The sequence below is a fragment of the Diadema setosum genome, chromosome 13, assembly GCF_964275005.1.
Source record: "Diadema setosum chromosome 13, eeDiaSeto1, whole genome shotgun sequence".
NCBI lineage: Eukaryota > Metazoa > Echinodermata > Echinoidea > Diadematoida > Diadematidae > Diadema > Diadema setosum.
Window position 1 is genome coordinate 14,264,528 of NC_092697.1, and position 18,079 is coordinate 14,282,606.

An 18,079-nucleotide genomic window follows, 5' to 3' on the forward strand; every position below is an offset into this window, starting at 1 on the left:
TTAATATTTCCCATTTTCGTCGTTACCCATCGAATATCTTGTTATTACAGCGTTATTCCGCACATTTCCTAGGCATACGTTCACATTTTGGAGCAAAATTTGACAACTTTTGCAGGCGTACCAGAACTCATAACGAGGCTTGCCTTGGTGCCGTGTGTATTTTCTGCGTACACATCCCTGAACGAGTGGATAAAGGCGGCTCGCTCCGCTCGCCGGCCAACAGGTTTGTGGGGTAAACGCGCTATACGGGGGGACGCAGAGCGAGTCGCCTTGTTTAAAGGCTAGTGTACAGTAGGATGCAGACTCCTCCATCCACAGCAAGCCCACGCATGCCTTGCATGCAGTCAATGGCTTATAACCTCGGCCTCTGCATGCTTGCTACCTGTACCGCCGAAGCGAAGATCCTACACAATTATACAAGTATATCAGTCAGTCATCTCATGTGCAGTGTGTGGAATCACTATTGACAAAAGATTTAAAGATCTGAAGATGGCAGCTCCATTCAGGATATCTTGCACTCTCGTTGGGCACGAATCTGATATTCGTGCTGTTGCAGCAGGATTGTATCCCGAAGGAGCCATCATTACAGGTTCAAGAGATCGAACAACGCGTCTGTGGACACCGTCTAGGTGATTGCCATGCATGTTTTTAATGTATTGTCTGAGGCTGAGCGGATGAATTATTTTTGCATGGAAGTTTAATAGAGATGAAGCGTGAGATGTCTGGCTGGATTTTAGAATTTAGAGTAGGGCCTATCTGGGAGTGGAATAACTGCGACCAGCCCCAACACGCAGTGCTCCCACAGTGTGTAACTGTGTACACGGAGCGTCCCGGGGTTAGGAGTGGAAGTACTTTCTACACAAAAAGTGAGCCAGTGAATGACTCAGCTCACTCAGTTCGTCAGTGGTAGTATACCAGTAATGCAGAAACTAACCGTTGAACAATTGATCTATTCAATGTTCAATTAGAATCTACACAGTTTGGGCTTGGCTGGCCAGCCTGCTGGGAGTGTTTCACAATGAGACAAAGTCAAAGAATTTCAAAGACAAAGTCGATCTTAAAATTATGGTAGGCTGTGTGTGACTTCAACTCAATAATATTCTAGCTTCAATATAAGAATGACAGTTTTGGAGACTTTTTCATAGAGTCTACAGTGATACAGGCATGGTTGAAAAAGGACAAAGGATTTTTTTTTCTTTTTCGGGTGTGTGTGTGTGTGTGTGTGTATGCAAATTTTGATAACAATTTGAAGTGTATTCTGGAATCTGAAAGGTGCCTATCTGAAAACATTTAGAATCTATCTAACGTTAGAGTCTAGGTAAACAATGCCGAAAATGGTAAAATTGAAAAGAGAAACCAGCAACAGATTTTAAAACTAAGTTGATTCAGGGAGGTGCCCTGGTTGATTTTAACTTTTTTTAAGTTTGGCTTAAATTCTTTGTGAAACACCCCCCTCCACAGAGGCCACCAAACAGAAGCAGATTTATCGATCTAACGTTACATGTAATGCCTGGGAGATAGAAAAATCTACTTCAAAGTAAGGTACCACTGCTTTCACGATAATAGAATGTATGAAACTTCGACAGTTGACAATACAGTGAAAACAGAGTAGGGCCAAATGCAAATAGTGACTTTCAGTGAGTTCACTGGAACGTAACCATTCACCCACCTGGCTACATTAGTAAAGCCATGATGTCACAGTGGATGCACAATTAAAGAACAAGTTCACCTTCATGTAGAGTAATTGTGGCAGATGTGGCCGTGAGCCAGTGCATGGCACGTACAATATAAATTGGGAATCCTGTTATAACGAGATCGGATACAATGAGAATCCGCTTATGACAAGAGATATTGTCCGGTCCCAACTAACTTTGTGTGTAACTGTTAACCCACATGGGAATTCAGAGTTTCTGTTAGTACAAGATTATTTTCGGGCCTAAAAAAACAAAAACAAAGACAAATTTGTGTGGGTGTAATGAGAACTTTTTTCTTCAACTGAACTAAACAGTGGGCAAAATCATGCGCTGTGTCAAAACCGGAAACTACTGTTTAATAGAAGGTCCGCTCTTGGAATGGTAATGGTTTATTAAAAAATTCATTTGTAGCCATGGAGGTGGCTGAATTGCAGAATTCTGTACAGTGTCATTTTTCATTTTATAGTAACATACAGTACATAATCACTCATACATAATTACTCTTCGTGTAATTGTTGGAAATGATTCATAAGTTGGTCAGTTACAAAATGGAGAGATTTGTAAATGTGACTAGTGTAAATACACGTACTACATGTAATTCTATCAACATGTCTTCTTTTGTTCTAGTACGGTACCATAAACAATACTGAGTTCACCATCAAATATAGACTCATCAACCTCTGTTTCATTCAGTGCAATTTTTTGCTGGCAAATTATTCTTGCATTTCAAATGTGGACGATGGTTTGGAACACAATTTACATAGTTGTACATTCACCAGGTGCAACCTAAACCTATTACCATGTATTAAACTTTACTGTAGACGAAATCATAACATGATTAATGTTGTGCAAGTTTGAATTGTAACTATTGTGTACAAATATTCTGCTGTATACAGTACCTCTACCAAAGTATTACATTTGAAAGCATGTATATTTTGCATTGTTTACTTTAAGTTTGCAAGAACTGTCAGTCAGTATGAACACATTATTCTAAATGCTATACATTCAGTAAAATATTTTTCATATATATCGAGACATTTTAAGAGAATTTGATTAGTACCTGGTAGTTGAATTTGCAATTCGGAACCAAACCAACAAAATAAGTAAATATACAGTATTGTTTTCAAGATGCAAAGTTGGCACTTTTCCACTTCGGAGAAATTCCAATATTTTGGCATGTTTTTGATATTAAAAAAAAAAAAAAAGTCAGATGTTTTGCAAAATACACAGGTATGTGAAATACAGTATATGGTGTACACCTATGTATGCAACAAGATTCACTTAATATATGTGTAATACTGTATGTAGACATACTGGTAATTCTGTATGATAGCAGAAAAAGTTGTGTGGTATTCAAATGGACAACAGCCATGGCATGTAAATGTATCAGATGCATTATTGCCATGGTACTAGCACAGGAGCTCTACATGTACCCAAGATTATTTATCATGCAGGCACCCCACACATATTTTTATATGAATGATGGGTAGGCTGCATTAAAATTACAGCTATCAGTAATATAAAGTCAATTAATAGTGGTACTGTGTTTAGGTGATAACAAATAGTGCATTTGAAATGTCTCGCCCCTAACAGTGTTTGTCCAAGTAATGTGAACCCCCCCCCCCCCCTTCTGTAACAGTGCAAAACCAAGATATCATCAAAGCCATTGGCCAAAATTCATGAAGGTGGTACAATTGAAACCATGGTATAAACCATGGACAATTTGTATGGAGCGCCAAGTGTCGCATGGCCTATTTTGTTACGAAATCAGTAATATGCCTTGTCCGCATTGGACAACTTAAAGATAATATAAAGTTTTGGTATTACATCAAAAGTTTCCCTGAATTCCTTGTCTTAGTTTGTGTGTCAGGTTAAAGTACCTTTCATATAACTAACACTGTGAGACTTACTCGCCCCAAAGTGCTCTCATGTCTTAGTAATCATGCAATAATGGTTTTGTACCAGAGCCGCCGCCGTACGGCGGCGCGGTAGTACACGTATTGTACGAAACCATTATTGCATGATAACTGCAACCAGCAGCGTGCAGCCTTATACGCATACTGAGTAGCTAACTGCGACCAGCAGCCCCATACGCATAGCTAAATGGGGCTTCGCATTGTAGCTTACAGGATCATGACAGATTTAGTATCGCGGGTAAATATAAACTTAAAATCCACAAAATTCTTCAATTTGAAGACTTACCAGTTAAGTTGAAGTATTGAAAACAGGCTTCGGGCAACGTTTGGTTTCGCCAATAGTCCCTTTCTCTTCGAATTGATGACTGAATGTGACTCGGTCGAGAGGACCTTGGGAGAGCTACACTGAATACGGCCAGCGCATGCGCGCACACAATTCTTATCCGTCCATGGATTTGAAATTTGTTCGCATGTGATGTGTGCGTATGTGCTGGCCGTAGTAATCAGTGTATGTAGCTCTCCCAAGGTCCTCTCGACAGAGTCACATTCAGTCATCAATTCGAACAGAAAGGGACTATTGGCAGAACCAAACGTTGCCCGAAGCCTGTTTTCAAGACTTCAACTTAACTGGTAAGTCTTCAAATTGAAGAATTTTGTGGATTTTAAGTTGATATTTACCCGCGATACTAAATCTGTCATGATCCTGAATGCTACAATGCGAAGCCCCATTACGCTATACGTATGGGGCTGCTGGTCGCTACGTATGCGTATGAGGCTGCTGGTCGCAGTTAATTGCATGATTACTAAGAAATGAGAGCACTTTGGGGCGAGTAAGTCTCACAGTGTTAGTTATATGAAAGGTACTTTAACCTGAAACACGGAAATTCAGGGAAACTTTTGAGGTACCAAAACTTTTTATTATCTTTAACATGACAATGTCAGAATTTCGGAGCATTGGTATTTGTTCCATGTTTATCGTGTCACTGCTGGCAACCAGGGTCAGCCTGGTGGTACATGTAGTGTCGCTACCAGGGAAGCAGTAGATGACAGGTTCAAGTCACACTGGTTCCTTTTTTCAGACATGTTTGTTGATTTACAGATCAGCAGTTGCGATCTTACCAAATTCAATTTGTAGAGGGAGACAAAGTGAAGAAACTCGCATCTGATCAGCCATTTCGTCAACAAAATTATCATTTCATAACGAAATGGCAACATTTTGTCAACGAAATAATCATTTCGTACCATTTCGTCGAAGAAATGAGTGATTTCATAATGAAATAGGCCATGCGACACTTGGCACTCTATACAAATTATCCATGGTTTAAACCATGGTTTCAATTGTACCACCTTCGTGAATTTGGGCTTGAGTTTGATTCATATATTCATATATTAAGCAAGCCATTCACTTTGCTATTTGAGGTCAAATTATTGAATCAACACATTCTTCATTACATCCCTTTGGACAGTGACAAAGGAGTTGGCTTCCAGGAAGCCCACTGCATGAGCGGACACCAGAACTTTGTTTCCTGCGTTTGCGTGCTCCCTCCAAGCGAGAAATATACCCAGGGCCTCATCATGACGGGAAGCAATGATGCAAAGATCCATGCCTACACACTGGAGAGCCCCATGCCTGTCTACAAGCTGGAAGGTCACAAAAACACAGGTAAGCCAAGTTTTGGTTCTCATTTTTTTTTTTTTTAGCCAGTTTTCATAATATGTTACTGTTTGATACCAGCTGATTCGTACTGTCAGCTTTCTGCGGAATGTTTCCATCCAGAAAGGAAAGTACAGTGACATCAACATGCATGATGTTTGCTTTGTATGCTTATTACAGTGTGTGTGTGTGTGTGTGTGTGCTGTGCTGCACTGTGATTTCACAGCCATTTACACAATGGTTTTGACCCAGCAAAAAAAAAAAAAAGCAGGTGAGGGACTATCCATGAGGAAATGACATTTGCAGGCTTGCAGGATACCCAGTAACCCAGGATATGGATGTAATATTGTTGAAATTTGTGAGAAATGACCGGAGAGCATATTTAGACTAATATTCCATCACCTTGTGTACTCCCCTGCTATACTGAGATGCCTGTGGTACTTCCAATAATGCAGTCTGTAGATATGTGACATAGTCAAATGCTGTCAGCAAGTACATTGTATGAACAGGCTAAAAAATGCAGTGATGGAGCGTAAAGTTGGTAATGCACAGCCACTTTGAACAACATTCTTGGATCTTGGATGAGTAGACCTCCCAAGCATCTCCTGTGGAGTTATACTGTAACTGGAGGTTGCGTAGAGGGTGGACTTTCAGAAAAGGATGAGAAGTAATGTATTGTTTGATCACTTACATGTCTGTGCTTTGAAAACTGACTTCATAAATCATTCCCCTACTACAAAATATATTTTCCAAAAGAAAAACAAAACACACACACTAAGTGCTATAAACTGTGTGAGTCAACTGTGTGAGTCAACTGTCATCTAGGAACTTTAAGACATCAGATAAGAGTAATGAGGCATTTATAAAGCTGTTTAAAATCATAAGGAAAGATAAAGAAGTTTTATTGATTCAGACTGAGTTAGAAAGACTATCATCAATACACACAATTATTTGACTTCTTTTTTCTTCATGGGAATATTGTTTCTTGTTGTTATTGTCTTTGATATGATACTTTGTCTTTCCTGCTAGTCTGTGCCCTGGCTGCTGGGAAGTTTGGAACTCTCCTGAGCGGGTCGTGGGACACCACAGCGAAGGTGTGGCTCAACGAACGCAATGTCATGACCCTGCAGGGCCACGAAGCAACGGTCTGGGCAGTCGCCCTGCTTCCCACCCAAGGTTTGATGCTGACAGGGTCTGCAGACAAGACTATCAAGATGTGGCGAGCTGGTCGTTGTGAACGGACTTTTACTGGTACATGGGCGATTTATGTCACAAGTTCATTGCAAGATGCCATCTTGAATTCTGTTTGTATTTTCCTGTATATCATAAGTTAATCCCTTGTATGGACTTTGTTCTTGATTTATGTGATATTACATCCTAGCTGTACAAGCATGACCTGAGTATAATGTTTTGTTTCCTATTGTTTGTAAGGAATGTGAGATAAGCCAGTCATTTGTAGACATTTCTTATTATGTGTATCACTGCTATATCACTTGTATTGATGTTGTAACATAAAGCAGTATTGCAGATCCCCATATACCAATGTAAGCAACAGGAACTGATGCCTTCCCTTACCATATCATGACATGAGGCAGGGTTGCATCGAACCACTTGCACTCAATCTGCTTCTGGGATACTGTAAAATGAGGAATGTTCACGTGCATTTTAATTTCCCGAATTTCACGAGCGGCAACATCCGCGAAATTAAAATGCACACGAAAGTTCTTGCCTACACAATATGTATTGGATGCCAGTGGCAAGTCGCGCAAATTTCATGCTGCGAGAAATGCCGTCGGCTCCAATTCGCTAAATTTTCATGCTGCGAATATATCGTGTTTTACAGTAAGTGGTGCGTGTGAAGGTTTCCATTGTATTTTCTTAGGATGTGACACAGCAGTTGACCTTCAGAGACACTACAAGTATTCATATTATGCGTGTAATGTATTTGAAGAGGTGATGGAAGTGTTGTCCATCTTGATAGGTCACTCCGACTGCGTCCGTGCTCTGGCCATTGTCTCCGAGATGGAATTCCTGTCGGCCAGCAATGACGGCACCGTCCGGCGGTGGCTGACCACTGGGGACTGCGTCCACCAATACCAGGGCCACACTGGCTTCATCTACAGCATGGCCCTCCTGGCCAACGGGACGGACTTTGTGACGTCCAGCGAGGACCGGACGGTCAGGGTGTGGGCTGACAGTCAGTGTCAGCAGACCATCACGATGCCAGCTCAGTCCAATTGGAGTGTGGCTGCGATGCAAAATGGAGACATTATCGTGGGATCAAGGTGAGGAGTTTTTGTCTTGATGAAAGGAAAAATGGTGTCTATTTGTGAAAAATTATAGTTTCTTGATCACTACCTAGGAAAGATAACACAGTAACTGTGTGCATGAATACAAGCACATTCTCAAGTTCTGATCTGCATTGGATATTAGCCTTAAGAATAATTTTAAATCTTGAATACAGTTTGTGAAGAAACTATATGCCTGTTCTCATATTGGTAGCTTTGCTTTTAGTAAATTGTAGGGAAAGGGGAATCTTTTCTTACAGTGATAGACATCAAGCATATGCCAGCACTGCACGCTGGCACTGGTCCAATGGTCCCTGACCAGTAAAATCACTGTTGGACCAGTAACTTTTTCAGGAATGGACCAATAAAACGTGGAAAAAAATGGGTATCTGCTGGTCCGACCTGTCTGTCAGTAGAAAAAAATGAGTTAGTGTGCAGCCCTGCATATGCTATGTCTGGATTTACTTGTCTCAATAAAGACTAAATTCTTAAAACGCATGCAGGAGATATCTTCAAACTATGTTTAATTGAGAGATAACCAAACCAAAACTCACCTCCACTTCTATTTTTGGCTCGCAGTGACGGAGTGGCAAGGGTCTTCACCCGCGCCGAGTCGAGAGTCGCCGACCCGGAGGCCCAGACCGCCTTTGAGAAGCAGGTCGCTGCCTTCTCCATGCCGGCCAAGACGCAGACGTTTGGCGGGATCAAGATGGAGGATCTGCCCGACAAATCAGACTTGGAAAAACCAGGTTGGCTTCCTTTTCCTATTTCCTTGATTGCAGCTTTCAAACAAACCCCAATAAACTTTATAGTTTTGAAATGGCCATTGGTGTAAACAATTTTAATTGCCAAAACATTGATCCAACCACATTATCCGTTTTGTATGAGAGGTAGTGTGGTCCGTCACGGATGTGCTTTGGTTGTACAGTCAACCTTGCTTAAGTCGACCTTGCATAAGTCGAATAATCGCCAAAGTCGAAGGTCTTTTCAAGTCATCTTCTCTTAATATTCTATTGATTTTAATCCCTCATAAGTCAAATTCTTTCAAAGTTGAAGCTATTTCTTCAGTCCAAATAGATTCAACTTAAGCAAGGTTGACTGTACTTCAGTGCTTAACTCTCATAGCTCAACTTCGGGAATATACTACTACCATCCCACGCAGTTTACGTTGTTAGTTACCAGGCCATCCTGGACTAGATAGATAGCTCATAGGTGAATAGGTACCTTGAATTCTGTTGTTTTTGGGCGTACAGATATTTTCATGTATGAGGAGGTCACAGGCATTTTCACGAGATTTTGTTTTTGCGATTTGACACCAAGACTTTCAGATGTTTACAAAAATACTTGTACGTTTCCCACAGTGTGGTGATATTTTTGTGTGTTGTTAAATTTGTGGCCCAACAGTGAGTCGCAAAATTTGTGAAAATCAAACCCTCATGAAAGATAACAGCTCTTATAGTAGGTGCTGTGGAATCATTGTGACAGACAGACAGACAGACAGACAAATAACCATACATTCTTAGATACTAGATACGCATGTAGAGAGATGACATGATAATAAATAGACACATTAAAACAAAAACAAATAGATAAGGTGGTGATAGCAGAGTTCCATGTGTAAGCCCCCATTTGAAAAGTTTACATCTGTATTCAACGGGACAGTAATTCAAAATTTTATCTGGACATAGGGAAGCAAGTACAGAGAAAAAGACCAGTCTGGAAAAGTATTTGTGTGGAAAATTTGGTCCTCCCCATTGTCATGCCATTTGCTAGGTGTGAATAAATTATAAGTTTGTTTTGGGGAGGATATAGAAAAACAGGACCACAATCCAGCATTTCTTAGCAAGAAGTCACACAGGAAGCCTTTGCAGCTTCATCCAGTATGATTTCTCTTCCTGACTCTCAGTTTCTTAATATTGCATAAACCAGATTAAGGATGTATGTGGTAAGGTTCAAAGTCCTTTTCCTGTGCTGGCAGGAAATTAACTGTAAGTCCATTACTTCACCAACTCTTGGCATGTGTACCAAAGACTGATCTTCCTTTCTGAGGCTTTAAAACATTGATTTCCAAGTAATGTGAAGTGTAGGTTACTTTCTTTTTGTGGTGAACTTTTTCTTCACCTCTCCTGCTACGCCAGCTTAGTTGGTTAGTGCTGAGAGTATTTCCTTACTATCTTGCAGAAGCATTTGATTACTTAGATTTCTGTGAGTTCTTGTCCTTGGTTGTAAATTATGCAATTGATTTTCTTTTTTGTGTGTCATTATTCTATGGCTTCCTGCAGTCAGCATATGCTCACTTAGAGTCAAGACAAGCCAACAGTGAAGACACCTTAAATTTCAGTTGTTGTTGTCGCAGGTACTATACTTTATACAAGGCCCAACATTAACAATAGCCCAGTGGCCCAAGGCTACTAAAATTGATGTCGGGTCACCAAATTTTCAAAAAGGTTATCTTTTGAGGGCCCTATTTGGCAGCCCAAATTCTAAATGAATTTTTGTATTTCTTTTTATTTTGGTCCATTGCATTTCTTTTTTTGGCCAAAAAAATCTCAGATTCAAAGATTTTAGTGGCTTTGATGGACAACCAGAGTAAAAAGTCAATGTCGATCCCTGGTTTATAACCCTACTCATGGAAACGAGAACTTTTTATTTGTGGTCACTGTAATGCATGTGCTGGAAGTATGAACCGTCTTCTTTTACTATGCATATGATGAAAACTTTCAAAGCATTTAGGGTGCAGTCAAGCTAGGCCAAAATGGTTTTTCATTGTGATGTATTAGGAGTCAGTAGAGTGCTACATTTATTCTAAGATGAAGCAGAGATTTAAATTATAAATGTTGGAATTTACAAGTGTCATTCTAGTCTCCTTAACCGTGCCTCATGTTCATTTAATCTGTCTTGTCTGATGTTGCCAGGAACCAAAGAGGGCCAGACAAAACTGATCCGGGTGGGGAAGTCAGTGGAGGCGTACCAGTGGAGCGTGGCCGAGAAGCGCTGGACCAAGATAGGGGATGTGGTGGGGACGGAGGGAGACGACGTCACGCCCAGCTCAGGGAAGGTCATGTACGAAGGCAAGGTGAGAATTTTCGAGTGTGGAGACAAAGAAAATCTTCTTTCTGGAGGTTTGATGATGGCGAAATTGGTGACATCTGTAACGGCTGCATATTTGCCGTCATGTGTGTACACACATTTAGAGAGATGCCACATACGTCAAATGATGGGATTCTGGAGAACGTGTTGACTGAATTTCAGTGTGTGTTCCCTTTAAAGGGATCATATAGTTTCAGTTGAGACCTAACTTCAGGTTTTTGTCATTTTTCGATGAAATGGTGAGAAACTTTTTATGAAATTTGAAAGAGCATGTAATTTCAAGAGGAATTCAACGTTTATTTGATGAAAAGCAGTTTTGAAATGGCCGAGATATCCAAAAAGGGCGATCCTAATAAAAGATGGGACCAACCTTTTGTTACGATCACTTTGTTTTCCTTTTTTATATGTTTCAGCCATTCCAAAACCGATTTCTATGTACTTTGAAGTCCTCTTAGAATAGTATGTCCTGTACTATTTCATAAGTGGTTTCTTGGTATCTCACAAAAAGTTCAAGCCAATCCTCATCTCCACCAATACTACACCATCCCTTTAATGAATCTTAGATCTGCATGCTGTAGCATACGAATAACAGGCCAAGTTAAGTCTTCATTTTCACTAAACTTATTGACACTCAATATAAGGAATTTGGAGTGTACTGATGGAATGCCACAAAGTACTCAAATCTCGCTTACTGACATATTTGTATGAAAGTTACTTCAATGTGGAAGGTGCTTTCTTTTTTTCCCTCTGTTCTTGGCATAGTTAATTAGCTGGATGATGAATATTAGTGCAAATATATATGAAATACTCAATTCATATGAAGCCCTTCTATGACTACTTATTCCTAATATGTTCTCATGGTGTTGCAATTTCCCATAAAAGCCAAAGACTGCTTTGCTGATATTTTGCTATAGGAGTATGACTATGTCTTCGACGTGGACTTGGAAGAAGGCCGTCCAAACCTGAAGCTGCCCTACAATGTCTCGGACGACCCGTGGCACGCAGCGCAACGCTTCATCCACGCCAACGACCTCAGCCAGTACTACCTAGAGCAGATCGCCAACTTCATCATCCAGAACACCAAGGGTGTGACGCTGGGGTCGGCCCCTCCATCAGAAAACTATGCAGATCCATTCACAGGCAAGAATTCAGTTTGTGTCTCACTTGAAAGTAGTGCCCTTTCGTGAGGCATGTTCTTGTTGTACACTTCAACCCTTTATACTGAATTCCTGTAGGTAGACTAGGGGTCACAATTTATACCATGGATTGCTGAGCTGAATACATTTTACTCAACTTTAATGACAGTTTACTGTAGATAGTGTGTTTGATCTTTATACTCAATTCCTGTTGGTATATTTAGGAGTCACAATTTTTACGATGGATTTGCCGAGCTATATATATTTTACTCACCATTAATGACAGTTTAGATGCCATGTTTGATCTTTCTTCTTCAAGTTTAATTTCTACTCTGTGTTGCATGTTGCCTTTTGTACTTATAATATCTAGCTGAGTGTACTTTGGGTATGTTTCTTGTCACAAATGCTCATATTCGTTTCTACTATATTTCATTGTTATGTTTTTACCTAGAATACATGAAACACTCTAACAGTTTATAATCTATCCTCAAATTAAGTATCATATGTTCAAAGAAGACCAGCATTTAAAATCTTCAATTTCCAGTCTCCCATTTCAAATAAGTGCATTTTTTTTTCTTTAATTTCACACCAGGCGGATCACGTTATGTTCCTGGTAGCCGTGGCGACCCCTCTGTGCCGACTGTAGGTCAAGGAGCTCGCGACCCCTTTACAGGTACGGCAATCTCTGTCACAAATAATTGTCCCTGGTGCCTATTCACAAAGATTATGTCATCATTGTTGTGTTGTGTATTAAAGTACTCGTTTGCAGTTGACCATGCACTCCCCTTTTTCTTCGACTCCACAGTTTGATGGTATGGTATGCCAGTTTAGCCCAGGGGCAGCTGTTTTACTCTATCTGTTGGAAATTGTAATGAGCCCATTTCTCTCTAAGTTGATTTCATTCTTCAACAAAAGTTCTGGTTATTTTCAACCACCATTATCCCCATAGCTTTATTTCTACAAAATGCAAAGGAAACTGATAAGCATGCAATGAACTCTTATTTGACAGACTTGAAACATTGTGCACCAATACCTTTAAGCTACAACTCACCACAGTACATTTTGTATGTAAAAAAAAGAAGATATTATGATAATGCTATTCAACTGAAAGCCTTTAACCCTTACTGTGCTCTGTTCATTTCATTGACACAGATGTTTACAAACTGACATTGTAAAAGTGGATATTTTGGTGGTGTAAATTCTTCTTCTTTTTTTTCATGCATTTCATGTGAAATGAAGGAAGCACAAAAATAAATGTGCACACATTTTTGCTTGTTGTGTGGTATATTATTTTATATATTTACAGATGTAATTCTCCCAAACTTAGAACAGGAGAAATTCATCTCACCCATCCAAGCTTGAAAATCCCTTCCCTGAAAATTTCCACTTGTGAGGTAATCAGTTAAAGGTGCATGGTCCCGGTGTTTTAGTCAAATGCGTACGCGGGCGCACGGCGCAAGTTTCCTATAGAGACCTACGCTATCGACTCCTCTTTAGCGCTTACGCTTTGGCCCACTTCCCCGAGTCTGAAGAAGTCCAATCCACTGTAGTCAGTGGTCCGATCACAGTTCGGCTCATGATTCGGCTGAGGGGGATGACAGCTTTAGCAAACTTCTTTTGTGATGTCATAATAACAAGCACATATGCACGCACCCTGGCATTACTACAGACTGCGCGATGCACAGAGAAGACAACGAAGGCAACGTTACTTAGCAACACCTACGCACTTCACTCTTGATAACAGCTCAACTTCGGTAATCTTCGTATCAATGCTAACGGTGATCGGCAGTATCATCAACAGCGCCCTCTACACTACCGGGATTATGCCCCTTTAATAGAGATTACCCAATCCCCCAATCCCTTTTGTGTCTTGGCCTTCCTGTTGGACAGAGGCACGTTGCTACATCTGAGTAGGCTTGCTAACTTTATAATTGGGCTGAGCTTGGAGGGATTACTGAATGCAAACATAAAGGCTTTGCAAGTTAAGCAAAATGCATGGACACATAAAAGGCTAAACATGTCATCTTGTCTCCACCCACTTCCAGGGGCCTCCAGCTACATTCCCTCCCAAGGAGCTGGGGCCGGAGCAGCCACTGCCAGCCAGACTGCCTCGCCAAACGAGTTCTTCCCCAAGAAGGAATTCGTCACGTTCGATTCTGCCAAGCCAGCGGCTATTCTAGGTAAGGAAGGAGGTCCATGTTATTCTTGCGACTCAGACTGGATGTTTCTTGTTCATTGCAAAGCTGTCAAGTTTTATATTTTGGAAAAATATAAAGATCAAGGGACTGCTTAAATTAACTTCACAAAAGTGAAGGGCAGTTGTATTTTATGTATTCCATACTGTTCTGATCCCAGTGATCTGCAGATGAAGAAAAAAAGAAAAAGAAAGAAAGAAAAAAAGTAATAATTGAAATTATTCATTATTATAAATTAATAATTCAAACAAGAATTATTACCTTTTTGCACAATGCAAAACAAATTTATATTTTAAGTTCACTACATATGAGAAATCTTCACCATTGTAACCCTATGCCATCCAGGTAAAATCAGGGAGCTGAACTCATCAATAGAGGGCGCCTTACAACTTGATGAAGCAAGTCTTGGCCATTTAGAAAGCCTACTGGCTAGTGTGTCCAATGGTCAGGGAGACACTCCCACCGGTCAACAGATGGAGACATTGGTCAGACTTCTCAAGTGGCCTCAAGGTGAGTGCAGGTCCTGTTCTGTCCTTATCAGATTTCTCCTCAGTCAGCTTCCTACTTTGAAAAATATCTGGATCTGGATCTGGATCTGTATCTTTATCAAATAGTTCAGTGACCTTACAGTAGTACCTTGGGATATTTCAAATAACGGCCTACATTTGCTTCTGTGATTTTTGTCACATTTATGGCATCTGTATTGTTTGATTCTTAATCCAGCTGCTGGTCTATATTTACTACCCTTTGAATATTCAATATTTTAGGAAATGTCAGTTATCAGATTATACTCTAAAACATGATATATTCGCGGCATGAAATTTTCACGAATTGGAGCCGACGGCCTTTTTTTGTGGCATTAAATTTTCGCGAATTGCCACTGGCGTTCAATGCATATAGTGAAGACAAGATCTTTTGTGTGCATTTTAATTTTGCGAATCTTGGCGCTCGTGAAATTCACGAAATTAAAATGCACGCGAACACTCCTCGTTTTACAGTACACTGTATTTGGAATACTTCAAAGATTTATTGAAAGGTACACTCTGCTATTTTATTGCTGATTATGACTCCATTTCTCTGGTTTGCTATGTGATACATTAATCTCATTGAGTGATGAGATATGACTACTGGTATACCAAATGTCCTTCTCCACCAGAACATGTCTTCCCTGGCTTGGATGTTCTACGATTGGCCATTCGCCACCCGGTCGTCAACCAGAGCTTCTGCAATGCCCGCGATGGAGAGGCCTTCCTAAACCAGCTCCTGAGCCTGGCAACCGACGCCGGCCCTGTCCCGAACCACATGCTTGTCCTCAGAACACTGTGTAACTGCTTCTCTCAGTCGGAGGGACGGATGCTGGTGGCCACTCACCGCGACAGGGTCGGGGAGGCCGCCATGCACAGCCTCAAGATCACGAACAAAAATGTCCACGTCGCCGTGGCGACCATCATCCTAAACTTCGCCGTCCTCCTGCACACGGGCACGGATATTGAAGCGAAATCGCAGTTTGTGGCCATGGCAACCACGCAACTTGCAGATGAGAAAGATCCAGAGGCCCAGTTCCGCCTCTTGGTCTGCTTGGGGACGCTGGTCGTCGGGGACGAGAACTCGCAGGCAATAGCAAATTCATTGGACGCTGCCCGCATTGTGAAGGGTCTCGCGGGTGTCATGGAACCGGCAAAAATTGGACGGTGCGCCACTCTGCTTGGCAAACTGCTACACTGACGACACATTGGTGCTCTACGGCGTGCCGAACATGAAACTTTATCTTATCGATAGACATCTAAGTGACTTTACGCTAGCAGGGATGAAAACTGAATACCTCTGCATCATTACCTCTGCATTATTTGCAGGAACCCGACTTCTGTTCCTGATATAAAGTGTAACGTCATGTTATAGCCTAAGCGATAGAGGCCACTAAGTATTGGAAACATTTATCCTTAAATCAGGGAGATGGTCATTGTGACAAATTTCCCTTATTTCTCCCCTAATAAATATTTTCACAAAATCAACAAAATAAAGAGCAGACATAGGTCCAGTGACCAGGCCTCTGAACACTGTTAAAGTATGGTGAACAAGAAAAAAATGTCGGTATTCATAAACAAAGTGATTTATATATTTCTACAAAGCTTAAGTCTCTAGGAATATGAATAGTTAACTTTCAGAAGGTGAAAATGTCTTTAGAACGATTGAGAGATGGTGTTTTGAGGCCCTTTTTAGACCACCTGAACCCGATCTGATGGCGAAATTTTGGTGACCAAAATTATGACGTCATGACATGGACGAATCAGCCCTGCGCTCGCTGATGTGATACGCTACCGCTAGCTAACTTTGCACCTAAGCTACGCTCTGTATCATGCCGCCGCGGGCGATGGCCTGAGTGCACCGAGGTATCTGTACGTGTCTTGTTTACTCTATCAAGCAAAAGTGAGTTATAATTTCACTTACTGAATCCATCTTCCTTCGAATTACCATGAAGTATACCTTTTTAAATTTCTTCTTGCGCTTTCGCGCCTCAGTCTCTACTCTTAAACGGCTTATAGTAACCGTTTAATAGGCCTAGTTAGTACAGTAGTAGAGCCTAACGTTACGGTAGAACAAGAACTCTGACCTAGCTAACGTAAGGATCTACGTAGTGGAGTAGCCTACGTAGGGTTGGACCTACTACTCGTCGACCGCCTAATGTTTATTTGCTTGATAAGAATATTTAACACTGAAATTCACGTAAAAAACTTGACCTACGTGATTGAGAAAATCCAGTTCTATCAAATGCCGTTGTTCCCTTTTCGATTCGAAGTTTCAGTGCAAAAATGTCGCCGACGAACTAGCGTGGCCTCGTTTCAGCTCCCGGCGGTAAATCGCGTTATCAGGATCGACCGCTGTTTTTTGCATTGACAATGCACGCAAACCGAGTTGTATTGAACACCGTGTTGTAGAAAACGTCAACGAAGCTTTTTAGGAACTTCCATAGACATTACATTGTGCTGTCATTACGATTCGGTGAAAATATTCATTCGAAATTTTGTCCTTGATTAAAACCATTAATGAACAGTGAATTATCGCGTTTTCTCACACCATCCTCATCTACATTCAAAGCCGATCCATTTTTATGTGCTTTGCGCGCAGACGAAGTGCGTACTAAGTGTTCAGTGCGCGAATTATACGCGGTCGGTTTTAAAGAATGTGGTCGATATGACTGGGGCTACCATACACACCAAACTAGCTCTCCGGCGGGGACTCGGCGGTTCGCTACTGACGCTGCTTCAGACTATATTATTAGTATTATTATGGCTATTATTTATTTATTTATTTATTTATTCATTCATTCATCTCTTCTTCTTTTTTTAAATAATGGTACATTTTACCCTGCTGTTTCTGCCGATAAAGCAGATGCGACTGAAGACAGGCAAGGTACAGTATTGTATTGCATCCGCTCACAAAGAACTACGTGCTTTATGAATGGCGGATTTGATGTAGAGCTAGCTAGCGCTGCACACTCGATCGTAAAGGGTACGTTCGTCCATGTCATGACGTCATATTTTAGGGCCCGAAAAAGACGGCCGTTCTGGAGCGAAAATCGGTGAGGTAAATCAGTCAGTTTTAACTCGCGATTTTTCAGTGGTACGAATATATTTTAAAAAGTCACATAAAAAATCTGTTTTAACAGACATTTCCCTCTGCTTTGACACCTTCTTTTGTATGATTTTCTTGATTTTAATGTCTCGTTCACCATCCTTTAAAGATTTAAACCTGTAATTCCGTAATGTCTTTAACATCAAGATGTATTGCATTATCACGGCAAATACCTAGAAGTATTTCTCAGATGAGGTCATTGCCTATCTACTATAGAAACATGATTGCTATTGCTATTTTAACTGTGATATGACACAATTTGCAAATGTAAGCTAATTGGCAGCAACAAAACACAGCATGGTATGTTTTTGGAAACCAAAATCTAAACAGTATGTTTCATCTGTATCAGAACTATTTACCTACTGCTGCCAAAGACCCGTATGCTGTAGGAATTGCATGAGAAACAAGCTGATGGTTGCCAAGGGAGTCGGACTCAAGCCACCAGTGAGGGGCAATGCCTTGGGAGAGAGACC

The 18,079-nt window shown here is 40.8% G+C and overlaps 1 protein-coding gene across 1 annotated transcript; it reads left to right on the plus strand.

The window, feature by feature from the left end:
• Nucleotides 1-489: 489 nt before the first annotated feature.
• LOC140236961 (phospholipase A-2-activating protein-like) lies at nt 490-15,992 on the plus strand. Its single transcript, XM_072316905.1, has 11 exons — nt 490-629; nt 5,077-5,273; nt 6,294-6,515; nt 7,246-7,549; nt 8,132-8,301; nt 10,468-10,628; nt 11,557-11,782; nt 12,371-12,451; nt 13,824-13,958; nt 14,319-14,483; nt 15,130-15,992. Exons 1-11 carry the CDS (start codon nt 490-492, stop codon nt 15,696-15,698), a joined length of 2,370 nt encoding a protein of 789 aa, XP_072173006.1. The 3' UTR covers nt 15,699-15,992.
• Nucleotides 15,993-18,079: the final 2,087 nt, after the last annotated feature.

Coding starts and splice junctions, on each gene's coding strand:
- LOC140236961 (XM_072316905.1), top strand. CDS start 490: ATGGCAGCTCCATTCAGGATATCTTGCACTCTCGTTGGGCACGAATCT. Junction 7,550..8,131: donor GACATTATCGTGGGATCAAG/GTGAGGAGTTTT, acceptor TTTGGCTCGCAG/TGACGGAGTGGCAAGGGTCT. Junction 10,629..11,556: donor AGGTCATGTACGAAGGCAAG/GTGAGAATTTTC, acceptor ATTTTGCTATAG/GAGTATGACTATGTCTTCGA.